The 12,090-nt window shown below is 44.0% G+C and overlaps 1 protein-coding gene across 2 annotated transcripts; it reads left to right on the top strand.

Moving 5' to 3' along the window:
- The first annotated feature begins 5,167 nt into the window (after positions 1-5,167).
- On the top strand, positions 5,168-12,090 carry LOC136115361 (purpurin). 2 transcript variants are annotated; one of them, XM_071802443.1, is made up of 6 exons: positions 5,168-5,258; positions 6,164-6,281; positions 7,746-7,882; positions 9,446-9,558; positions 10,645-10,857; positions 11,865-12,090. In XM_071802443.1, exons 2-6 carry the CDS (start codon positions 6,165-6,167, stop codon positions 11,873-11,875), a joined length of 591 nt encoding a protein of 196 aa, XP_071658544.1. In that variant the 5' UTR covers positions 5,168-5,258; position 6,164; the 3' UTR covers positions 11,876-12,090. The 2 variants fall into 2 exon arrangements, with proteins under 2 accessions (XP_071658544.1, XP_065717502.1); XM_065861430.2 differs by lacking the exon at positions 11,865-12,090 and having other exon boundaries at positions 10,645-10,871.

The following is a 12,090-nucleotide window of genomic DNA, read 5'->3' as shown; positions in this document are numbered from 1 at the left end:
CCTATCTATGGAAGATTTGCCCTATCTCAGACCTTGCAGCTTCAGAGAAGACTATCTGTTTAAAGCATAAATCAACCAAATAAAATCCTTTCTATATATATAAAAAATAATCTTTGATAGCTTCAAAAAAACCTTACAGTTCTTCTCCCTTTTCCAAAGCAATATCACGAAGACCGTCCGTTCCTCCAACTGAAGAAGCAGAGATAGAAGTATGTGAAAGTCTTTGGCTTCTTCTCTAGCTTTGTGACTCATTAATCAGCCTCATATTCACAACTGCCCTCTCCTTGGAGTGCAGAGATGTGCTCTGACCTAAACCTTCCCTCCTTAGTCTCTTTCTGCCTTCTGTTGCAGATGGAAACTCTGTCCTCTAATGCTCACTAAGGCCAGATGCCTCGCTAGTGGCCTTTGGCTGCGTGCACATACAGATTCCCCTGGCTTTGGTAATTTGTGCTACTGGTTTTAGCTTTTAAATCCATCATCAGGGCTGGCATGGACATCCTGGCTTATCCACGACTACTCAAGCTCTGTGCCAGCAGTATCACTTTTGTAAAGCACCTTGAGGTGCATGCTATGTAAGGAGCTGTAAATATTCCGCTGGATCAATCTGAAGCAATAATCTGGAAGGAGCACTTACTGTCTGCAATATGTTATTTGGGACATATGTTCTGCTGTTACATCATGCTTTGCAACAAGTTAAAGCCTATAGATTTATTTCTGCACTTTTGGTGTTAAGCTGCTTCTGCTGCATGAACAGAAAAACAGCAGACTTAGAATACTACATGCCTGATTTACACCTTCAGGGATACTCACATATCCTTTGTGCCTCTTCTGTTTGGAAGGCATCATGGGAATAACACCAGGGAATTAAGAAACTCCAGTCTGTTGCCACACTGCAATATGTGGTAGGGGATATTGGCTTCCTCAAGGGAACAGTCCCCTTCATCCTGCCTTTCCCCAGGAGAAGAATAATGTCAGGCCATGGAAATATCCCACAATTGTCTTCCAGCTTCAGACAGCTGAACTCCCCTCATGTTTGCAAATGCCACCCTGCTCGCACATTCTCCAGGCTTCCTGTGCCAAAAGGTTGATTTCTACCCTCCAGGAGCTGGCAGGTTGACATGAAAATACAAATACTGTATCTTTAAATGAATGTTGCAAGTAAAATGAATAAACCTGCCAATGTCTGCAAATGGACCAGTTCAGTAGTAGTAAGTACTAGATATGTATATAGGCATGTCACCAGTTTGCCTAGTAACGAATACCAGGAAAAAAAAAAAAAAACAATCAAAATGCCCAACTCTTCATGTGATGGTAAAAAAGGCTTTCTTTTCCATGAGGTTGCCTCAGGCCTGGATGTTTTTTTTTTTGGTACAGAGTAGCAACAGGCCATTAGAGAAACTGTCATGGCTTGGAGAGTGAAATCCAGTAGCTCACTGATCAAGCTGCAACCATCGTCCACACAGTTGTGCAGAAGCATGGCACAAAACCAATCTGTCTCTTTGACCATTGGATCCTTGTATGTTAAAATCTCACTTCAGAAGAGATTTTAGCCAGCTCCGTATTCACCCTGTGCAGCCAAGTCAGCAGGATGCTGAAGGGTTTGGGAGAGGGGCTGTAACTTGGTTTTGTTGGCAAACCCTTGACAATGGCCCAGAAAAAACCATTGCTCCAGGGCTGGCTACTCATCATGGCAGAGCTGAGGCTCCTTGACTCCTCCATGCTTTGAGCAGCCTCCTGTTTTCATTTGCAAACTAGGAGGGATGTGTGTCTGTCTGTGTCTGAGATGTGTGCATGGGAGCATGCGAGCCTCTACTCTACCCATTGTCAGTCAGTATGTTTAGCAAGAATGACACTATCATACTGCAGAAGGGAAGGGTGCCTTTCAGTTTATGCTATTTAAAGCTGTGAGGTATTTGAATGGTGCCTTAAAAGTCATAAGGCAGTGATTTATGATGGTTTTTTGTATAATGATGCAACACGCCTGAGAACCTTACCCTTGAAATACAGAGGAATGAACTTCAAATTATTTTCTCTTCATCTTTATTGCATCACTCTCTTCAGTGGGAAATATCAGCATTTCTGAGCAGAAGTCACAGAAACTGAGAACCTCTTAGCCAATGGTCTTCATGTGGTGCACCACTATGGGAAAGCCTTATTTCTTCTGTCTCCTACCCTGGTGAGGGAGTAGAGCAGACTGTCACTGTCCTCTCAGTCTTTGGCAGACCTGGCAATGCAGTCACATGCGTGTGACAAGCCAGAAGGAAGTCCTGTGTCCTCAGCAGCACAAATTAGATCTAAAGCTAGAGAGGAAATCCTCCCGACTTAAGGTGTGATAACCACCACAATAGCTGTCAAGGGCAACTGAAGATGTGTCTACATGTTTTCCAGCACCCTGGTAAACAAGTCCACAGCTTGATTGCCTGCTGGACAGCAGGGAACTTAATGCCTGATGCAGAAGGCTATTTAGAGATCTCATACTGTGCTATCAGCTGCTGAGCTAGCACACGTTGCTAAATCTGAGCCAGGAGTGCAATTGCAGTAATTCCCAGAGTAGTTTACCCTATGCTTATTCCACTAATAAGGCAGAAGGAGGGGGGATGCTAGAGGGTAGGAAAGCCAAAACTGCTTCTTCTGTATTCCATAGGATAGGGCAGAGATAAGACTAATCATCTCGTGTGCATACCTGTTTTACGGCAGGACATTAAAACTACCAGTTACTCTTGTGCTGACACTGAATACATGTTCTATATGGTCAGGTCACCTATTAAAAACCAGGAAGTTTTGATGAGCAGGTATGGAATAGGCCCTTGGATATCTTATTTGACAACCAGACCCTGCAGTGCACCTTAGTTTCTATAAGATGTTTCATATTACATCAAATTCAAAGGGCCCAGGAATATGTTTCAATGTTCTGATGCCTCCTTTTTTTTTTCTACACCCAGCACAAACTAACATATTACTGCAAAAATGAAGGTTAGTTTGATTTTGTTTTCTTCTTGTACCGAACAGCAGATAATTCAGTGACAGATGTTATGGTCACCAAGCAAAATCTTGTGCTGCGATTAGCTATTATTAACATGCCTCTAATCCCTGGGGAATTAGGTAGTCACCTAAGCATGGCTTTGAGTGTCACCTATGTCTCACGCAGATATAAACTAATCTTTTTTGTTGGAAACAGATGAAGTTATAAGTTTTTCAAAACCCTTCTGGTTTACAGAAAACACTACAGTTCATTCTTAAATCTCTGTGTCAGGGTGGAAGAGTGCACTTCTGCACTTAGATTTAGCATTGGGGAAAGTCTTTTGAAGATCTCATGGGCATCTAGTCCTCAAAAAGCACTTTCAGGAGTTACTTTTTATGTCATTCTTTAAGTAGCCATGCTTTTTAAAGAATGGGCTTTCTGTTGATTTTACTTTCACTTCTAAATGAAGTAAATACTGCTGGTGAAGAAGATGGGAGTAAAAGGAGACTGTGCCAGTGGAGATGAAAGTAGGCTGCACAGTGTGTGCAAGGGATCCAGGAAGGACAGAAAAGACAAGGTAGATCCACATTGCCCAGGACATGAAGCAGCTGGCACCTCGTTGCAGCAGCTGGGTGTGTGCCATCTCACCACACCTCCAGGTCTTGGTGTCCCTGGATAAAGCCAGCCAAAATATCCAGGGAAAAGAAGGGGCCATTGTGCATAACACAAGCCAGCCACAAAGTGCTTCACCTGCCCCAAAGACAAACACTTATAAAGAGCCAAGAGCACAGGTTGTGATGGTGTGGCCCCACCATGGCTGAGGAGGGCATGGAGGCTGCACGCAGCCCCTCCATCAGGAAGAAGGGGACATGCTGTGGTGCTTGATCCTGGTCAGCCCTGGCCTAGAACAGGTGCTCTCACCTTCCTGTCACAGTTACCAACAGGTCATTCCCCTTTGAACTTGCCCAGGTTGCCTTTGAAGCGATGCAGATGGCATGCACAGGATATGCTCAGTCCCTCTGAGCATGCAAAGTATTATTGCCTCCCTCTAAAGTGTAAGTGTGAGCTGCACAGAGGCCAAAAGCTTTCTCTGGCAGGAAGCAAGAACTGTCTTTTCTAGGTAATGGGCAACACTAAACAAGCAGTCTGGAAAGCAGTACGGTTCACACCAGCTATGGAGTGAGGTTGCACGCTTTTCTTCAGGAATTCCTGGGCCAGAGTGATCTCTGCAGCAAGTCCAACACGTTCAGAAGGCTTTAGCCTTGCTCTGAATGTCCAGATTGCTAGATCAGTACCAGGAGGTTTGGGATTCCTAGGCCTTTGTAGGAACCACAGAGTCATCCCTAGTGGTATGCCCAAGGCTTCCCACCACCCACCGGCCCAGTGAGAGAAACAGCTGCAAGTGCTGGCAACTCCTAGATGAGCCTCTGAAGTCTTAAGTCTGTCAGGTGAGCCTGGGTAGAAAGAGTACATTGTCAGCCTTTGCAGTTGGGGAAATTCTCTGGGCACTTGGGGAAATTGTAAGAATAGCAGGCAGAGTTTGCCACCAAAAAGTTTTTTCTAGCTGTTTCTGCCTTCTCATCTTTTTGTGTTTTATTGCATCCCCATGGAAGGCTTCTAGGAAGAACACCTTGTGAAGGAGAGAGCTGTAGTATTTATGTAACTGGAAATGTTGATAAGGTAAGCTGGGAAGAATGTGCACAGGAGAAGTGAGGACTTGAAGATTTTGATGTCAGTGTAAAGGAAAAATATTTTTTTTTCCCCAGAAGATAATGCATAACGCCTTTCTACTCTTGCAAGGATCAGCTTTATTTGATAGTGCATATATCGGAAGAGCTAATTACATACCTATTTCATGCAAGTTATCAAATACGAACACGTGCCTATTCAGACGAGCACATATAGTCCATGAGTTTCTCTGGTTAATGCTCTCTGCTTATTCTCCTGACATGTGTTAGAAGCAGAAAGACTTCAATGAGATAAAGGTGTGATACAATCACATCAATAGACTTATTAGCTTTCTATGCAGCTTCTTCCATTATGTAAAAGCTGTGTTCATATTAGTATAGCAGTCAGACCCACCAGTGTGAGGATTACAGTCTGTTTTTACATAATGGATTATCCAAGATTAAGTGTTTTACTCAGGCACATGAGCAAAAATAACCAATTAGTGCCTTTGTGGATTCATTATTTAAAGGCAGCTGGAGGGCAATTGACACAAAACTGTCCTGCTGACTGCAGCCAAAGGACTGAAGCAGAGTTGTCTCAGGGATCTCCGACACCTCTACCCCAACAGGTAGGTCTTTCTTCAGAGGAGGGTCAGATCAGCACATCTTGCAGCAAGGAAGTGCAGCTTGCAGGGCAGCAGCTGAGAACAGAATAGCTGCCCAGTTGTTTGGAAGTGCTGGGTTGGTAGCTTAGCTTGGATGCTGCAGGCAGGTTTCAGGTAACTGTGTTTTATCTTGGTACCAGAAGAGGTATTCAGAGCCAAATACTTTGCAAGAATGTACGTGCAGGTGTTCTCTTCCCAAAGTGTGAGAAACAAATGTGTTGGGAAACAGACGAGCTGGGATACTCAAGGAGACAAATAAAGCCATGGCTACCTTGTGGCTGTGCTGCAATGGTAGACCAAGCCTCTAGACACTGAATATTATTTCTTATGATTGTAGAGAGAATCGTCTGATGGCAGACAATAACAAGGTGTATTTTGCCATTAGAGTAGGCAGTTAGGAAGAGCCTATTTTGATGATGAGAACTGGCCATGAAGAACACAGCTTTGCTGCTTTTGAAAGCAAAGTGGACAACCACCATGAAATAACATCCTTACAACCTACAGTGCTTTGCCAGAGCTCATCAGAACATTATTATTCACGTGAAAACAAAAAATTAAAAAAATTTCAAATTTTTATCAGTTTTTACCAACTGTATCCAGAGTCTGGGTTGATCTATAATGTAAAAATGTAATTAAAACAATACTACTACCAAGAAGCAAAATAGTCTGGCAAAGTAATTACCATTGATGCTCAGTTTTGACTGGATTTAGGCACCACAATATGGTGGCTTCTTGATGGAGGATTTAATAGCCTACTCAGCCTGGAAATAAACTAGTTTTAAAATGAGGAGAATGTATCTGTAGGCACAGCACTAGCTACCCACACCTACTGCATGAAATAAAATTTCACATTTGCTTTTGTCTTACAGAATGAAATACACACAGTATGTTTTCTTGGCCTCGGTCTTCTCCACTGTTGAATACAGCCTAGCTCAGACCTGTGCAGTGGAGTCTTTTGCTGTGAAAGACAATTTTGATCCAAAAAGGGTAATTATGGTTACAGCAACAGTACATGTGAAGAAGCTTCATATATAAACTGTTTTTCCAGGTTATGAGTTGTGTTAATCTAAAGGGGTTAATCACCAGAAGTTAACTTCTTTTGTATGTTGTCTCTCAGACACTGTTCTTGTAATTTGTTTTTCTCACAACTGTTTAACCTTCTGAGCATTATGGTAAAGCTGGCCTTGAAAGTCAGAGATGTTAGTCTGTTAGATGTCATCTTCCATTAGCTTGAAGCTCAGTACAGATCTCAACTTTGAGTGGAACCGTGAGTGAAATAATTTAGATCCTGATCCGAGAGAAAGCCCAAACACACGCCCTGGGGGATTTGCATCCACCACCAGCCATTCTTGGGAGTCATAGCAAACTGAAAATTTATCTAGTTAGCTATCCTGAACACAGACTGGCTCTTGTTTAAACACAGCATTTAATCTGCCTGCCTCTGAGGAGGAAATCAGGGCTATCTTGGTGTTGGAAAGATCCAGACAGGTGTGTCAGAACCTATTTTGATCGTCTCTCAGCAAACATCACTTCCAGCTGCAGCTGGAGTGGGGCCAGGACTTCCTCTATACAAGATTGTCCTTGTTGAAAGCAAACCCATGTCTGAGGAGAGCTTTAGAAATATCCCAGTTTCGAAAAGTCAATGTTTTTCTCAGTCTTCTGTGTTTGGGAATCACACATTGTGTTTCAGGCTTATGCATGGAACTTGACAAAGAGATCTCATTGCTTCCCTGAAGAACTAAATTTAACACAGCTAAGTTCTGCTTTCCTCATTATTTCTACTAGCAATGTTAACTTTGGAGGGCCTTCCTGTCTGTCATTCACCCATTTAAATATTTTTTTCATTTTACTAGATAGAGCTTTTCAGGGATTTTCAGGGATCCATTTTTTCCTATGAATTTTCTTCTTCTGCTTGCTGCTAGTCTCCCCAACACATCCTTTCTTCTTCACAGTGTACAAAGCCATCACTTTCTGCTTTGCTGGGCAGATCCTTTTCACTGTCAGAGATCCATTGTGGCCCCCCCACAGCCACAAGGCTGCCTCCAGACAGCTTGCTAAAAGGTCTTTGTGGCTACAATTTAGTATTGTTGATGGCATCTTCCACAGAAAAGCAGGGGCCTGAATGGGAACAGGGAAGAACTGGCCTGACTTCAGCCAGCATCTCAGGATGAGAGAAGCTTTCAGTGTTAAGGTCACTGTGATAGGAATGTCTCATGTGATGAGAGTATGTGCACACAGAAGTGCAGAGCTGCTACACCCACTCCTTCTGGCACAGAGGCAAGGGTTCACCAGATGGTGTAGCAGGACTTGTGTGCTACGTAGACACTCAAACTCAGACTTCCTTCATAGGCCAGGCAATGGGTAGTGAGAAGGGCTCTATGTTTACAAAATTGCTTTTGTGCTAATCTTGCTACAGTGATTAATCCAGATATTAATATTCTTTCATGTTAGTATGCAGGGAAATGGTACGCCCTGGCCAAGAAGGATCCAGAAGGCCTTTTCCTTCAGGACAACATCTCTGCTGAATACACCGTGGAGGAAGATGGCACTATGACAGCATCTTCCAAAGGCCGAGTGAAGCTTTTTGGGTGAGCTCTTTTGACTTTCAGCTCTAGCTGCTGCCATGAGGTGTTAGAGAAGGGGAATATGGAAGGTGATCTGTCCTGAGTACACAACATGACTGGGTTTTCTTCATCAAAAACGGAAGCTCAATCAAGGGAATACATTAGAGGCAGAGGTTAGAGACTTCCAAGTCCTGGGTTACTTCTCACCCTAGCTCTTGTCTGGGTGCACCATAAAACTACAGCATGATGTCAGTTATAAAGTGAAACTTGAATGATGGAGCAGTTAGGTACATGACTTGCAACCATGTGAGAGGAACTAGCGAAGCCTGTGGGACTGCTAGCGCAGGACAGCTCTCACTTCACTGAGAGATTCAGAAGGAGGAGTGTAATGAGCATTACTTTCACAGATCTTTCAACGCAGTGTTGGACAGACTTCTGAGGAAAACATGTGGTTAACTCTTGGATGCCCTTGCAATGTCTGAACAGATAGATGGAAGAAACTTAAGAGTTTTGCCTGTTGGTCATCGTTACTATAAGGAATTAAAGCATCTAAAGGAATTAAATAGCTTTCTGGGTGTAGAAAAGAAAATCTGGGGCTTTCAGTAAGCTAGCACTAGTTTTGTTGTGCATTAGCTACCAAAACTATCTAACTGCATGAATAATAGCATAGAGGACATGGCTATGAACCTTGTAAGTCATAACAGCACAGCACTCCAGGATATTTTGGCATGGAGCAAATGAAGCTTTGCAGGCATGCCACATAGTGTGGGTGGGAAGATTTCTGAAAGGTTTCTTCAAAAACCAAGTAGGGTGTCAGGGCTGCCACGAATTTATTTCTGTAATGGCAAGGTAAAGGAGAAGTGCAGCCTGTACAAGCAAGAGAATGAAGAACCTTCCAGCGTTTCATAAATCCAGATAATGCTTGACAAACTATGGTAAGATGTAGTTGGTATTCAAGGCAAACAGATACCAATCAAAGAAGGGCATTAGAAGAAATTGACAACAAAGGCAGACTGTCTGGGCACCCACAGGGTTCCCACAGTCTATGTGAAGGCCTTGAACTAGCTTGGACAGCAGAATGCCTGTAATTATTTCTGTGTTGTAACAGATGTCCCTGTGCCAATAGAGCTAGGAAGGGTGAGAGAGAGAAGAGACAACTCCCTGACTCTGCCTAGGGACACAGTAAATGAGCCCAAATGCAGGTCAGCTCACTCCGCAAACTGCTAGCAGGGAATCAAAAAATTACGTCCATCGTTTTGCTCGGTGGCTGTCTGCTTGCGCAGAAATGGGTGGTAAAAAGCCTGCTGACCTGAAGGAGCATCGGGGTACTGCCCCAGTCACAGCATGGTTGCACAGCAGAGGAGGGGACCAGACAGCAACAATGCACTGTCAGTGATGGGGCCACTGTCACAGTTTTGCATTACTTAATGACAAACAGTGACTTTGTATGAAGAAAGGCCACGGCCATGCCTGAGGCAGTTGTGCTGAACTATAGGTTGGTTCTCGCCCAAGTCCCGAATGAGGGACATTCATTTGAAGCCCACATGCCACAGGGTTTTACCTTCAGTCTTATGGATCTTGTTGCAGGTTCTGGGTGATCTGTGCTGACATGGCTGCTCAATATACAGTACCTGACCCAACCACTCCAGCAAAAATGTACATGACCTATCAGGGCCTGGCCAGCTACCTCTCCAGTGGTGGTGAGTGAACAGCTTCAGCCTTGCGGTGCTGGAGAGTAGCTTACAGCTGCCCAGATTTGTGTGTTTCGGTATATGACCAGAAAAAACAGTTGAGCTCAGACTGCTCTCAGTGGAGATAAAGCATGCTTTTTTGGGGGGATTCTTTATTGAAGCAGTACCGTTTATCTCCATAGAAGGGTCAGTATCCAGAGACTCCTCACAGACCCAACAAATATATCCATATATATTAACAAGGAAGATGCAGCTTAGAGGCAATGGGACACATACACGGGTTTTGCACAGCCAAGCAGGGTGATGAGCCTAGGGAAGCAATACTTTCTGGCCCCACAGTGGGCATTATAAAGGTGCAGAGGATCAGTCATTCTTGTACTCCTCATAGTTAGAGGGAGGTGACATGCAGACTCACATCTGCACTCCAGTAGCCAGGCACAGTTCTTCTCAAGCAGACACAGCTGGATTCAACAAAATGGAGCTGTTAACTCAAGTTCCCCTTGCAGAAATTGCTCATGCTGAACCTCAGTTACGGTCCCTGCAAATTCCATACTTTGTGCCTGAGTCTCCCATAGCTGCAGGGCTCCAGCTGTGGACGTTGGGCAGGACCTGGCCTGCTAAAGCATAAGAAAGGAATACATTGACTGAGTACTGGCAGATTAACCGCAACAAAATGCAAGTTGAGCAAGGCTGGAAGACAGGAGACAAGCTTTGCTGAGGCTTCTCAGATAGGAAATGTAATCTGGATGCCCAAAACTTAACCTGTATGCCCTGCCCCCCGTGTGAGAAACATAAAGCCATTTTTTTGTAATAGAAAACATGGAAAGTCCTAGTTCTTAATACTTCTAGCCTAAGAAATCAAAAATGAAAAGCACTGAGCATCATGGAGACCAACATGTAGTCAAGACGCGCTGTGCTTGTCCCAGTTCTCCAATTCAAGGCGTGGAGATAAGCTGGATGTGGGAGGTAACTTCAGATCCTTTGGGAAGCTATTCCTGTCATTTGCGGAAGTGAGGTGTCTCCCTGTGGGATGACTAGGTCCACCTCTGTTCTGTTTTGCCCACCACGATGAACACGAGTGTTCTGATGTTTCAGGTGACAACTACTGGGTGATTGACACTGACTATGACAACTACGCCATTACCTATGCTTGCCGCAGTCTAAAGGAGGATGGGTCTTGTGATGATGGCTACTCTCTGATCTTCTCACGTAACCCCCGTGGCCTCCCTCCAGCCATTCAGCGCATTGTGCGTCAGAAGCAGGAAGAAATCTGTATGTCTGGCCAGTTCCAGCCCGTGCTTCAGTCAGGTACTTCGGGCTGATGAGCAAACCCACTTAAATGGCTGCACTGCCAGTCTGTAGAGTAGGTAGTTGCATTTGCTGTAAATGCAACAGAACTGTAGCAAATCAAAGTCCACTCTTTTAGCAACTTTTTTTTTTTTTTTTCCATGTTATATCTGATAAGACAATGGCTTCAAAAGGAAGTCCATGTAAAGCAGAAAGCCTGTTACAGGCTGGTTCCGCAGCCTTATGTTTGCCCTTACAGGAATCCCGTAAGCTGAAACTGGCACACTACCAAAGGAAGATCAGCTTTGTTACTCTAATAGGTAGAGACAGGTGTAACAACCTGGTGTTTCTGCACTTCAAAATGCTTGTTTAGGCCACCTGGATTAAAGCACCTTACCTTAGCTCTGTGCACTGTCCTCCAGGAAAGGAGGAGAAGCTGCCTCCAGAAAGGAGTGACCTCATTCTTCTTAGCTCCACCATGGTTTATCTTCTGGGCAGTCTGAGTAGCAGAGATGAGGGGTTCTGAGCAGTGGTTCTGACTATCTGCTATCAGTTAAAGTCATCAGTTGTGTTACACACACGCATGTCTAAAGCTCATTTTGTGAGAACTTTTTTTTCTGGAGGCATGGGAGCTGATCTTGTTGTGTGAGTCAGTCCTCCACTACAGAGCAGGTACTGGCATCATCCAAGATTATGAGATTGGTATGGGCACCCCTGCACCTTGCCCCTCCATATTGCTTACTGTAGCAGAGGGAGGGGAGCTGGTTTGTGGGCTCACGTCCAGGTGCTCATGTAAGCTGGAAACTTATGGTCAGCTGGAACTAGCAAAGCCTGCACAAGTGCTATGCCAACAAACAGAGCAATCCAAACAGCAACTTTTGCAACCCCCCCATTCTAATGTTTTACTGTGATTCAGAAGTATCCTAGGCACATTGTAGCTACAGCTTCACTGAAGGCTAAAAGGCTGTTACAGCACTTCTTTGCAAATTTTCTCACAAGGACTAAAGTTTACTTTTCTTTCTTTCCAGGGGCCTGCTAAAAGTACACTTCTGATCCTATCCTTAAACAAAGAAGCCAGACCTCTTGGTCTTGAAGTTGCTACTCAGCTAATAAAAAAATAATAGTGTGGACTAGTGCTATTTTCCTGAAAAACACAAGAAAATATCGGGGATTTTGTAAACTATGTGCAATACAGTATTGATATTTGACTTTTCAAGGCAATACGTAAAGTGGCATTTGTCAATAAATGTTTTT

This window comes from Patagioenas fasciata, chromosome Z (genome assembly GCF_037038585.1).
Source record: "Patagioenas fasciata isolate bPatFas1 chromosome Z, bPatFas1.hap1, whole genome shotgun sequence".
Taxonomy (NCBI): domain Eukaryota; kingdom Metazoa; phylum Chordata; class Aves; order Columbiformes; family Columbidae; genus Patagioenas; species Patagioenas fasciata.
The sequence above is the reverse complement of the archived record's forward strand: the minus strand, read 5'-3'. Positions and strand labels throughout refer to the sequence as shown.

What these genes read in the sequence shown, in the direction of transcription:
- LOC136115361 (XM_065861430.2), top strand. Translation starts at nt 6,165, where the DNA reads ATGAAATACACACAGTATGTTTTCTTGGCCTCGGTCTTCTCCACTGTT. An exon ending in ACAATTTTGATCCAAAAAGG is followed by an intron (nt 6,282 to 7,745) that starts GTAATTATGGTT and finishes CTTTCATGTTAG; the next exon opens with TATGCAGGGAAATGGTACGC. An exon ending in GGCCGAGTGAAGCTTTTTGG is followed by an intron (nt 7,883 to 9,445) that starts GTGAGCTCTTTT and finishes ATCTTGTTGCAG; the next exon opens with GTTCTGGGTGATCTGTGCTG.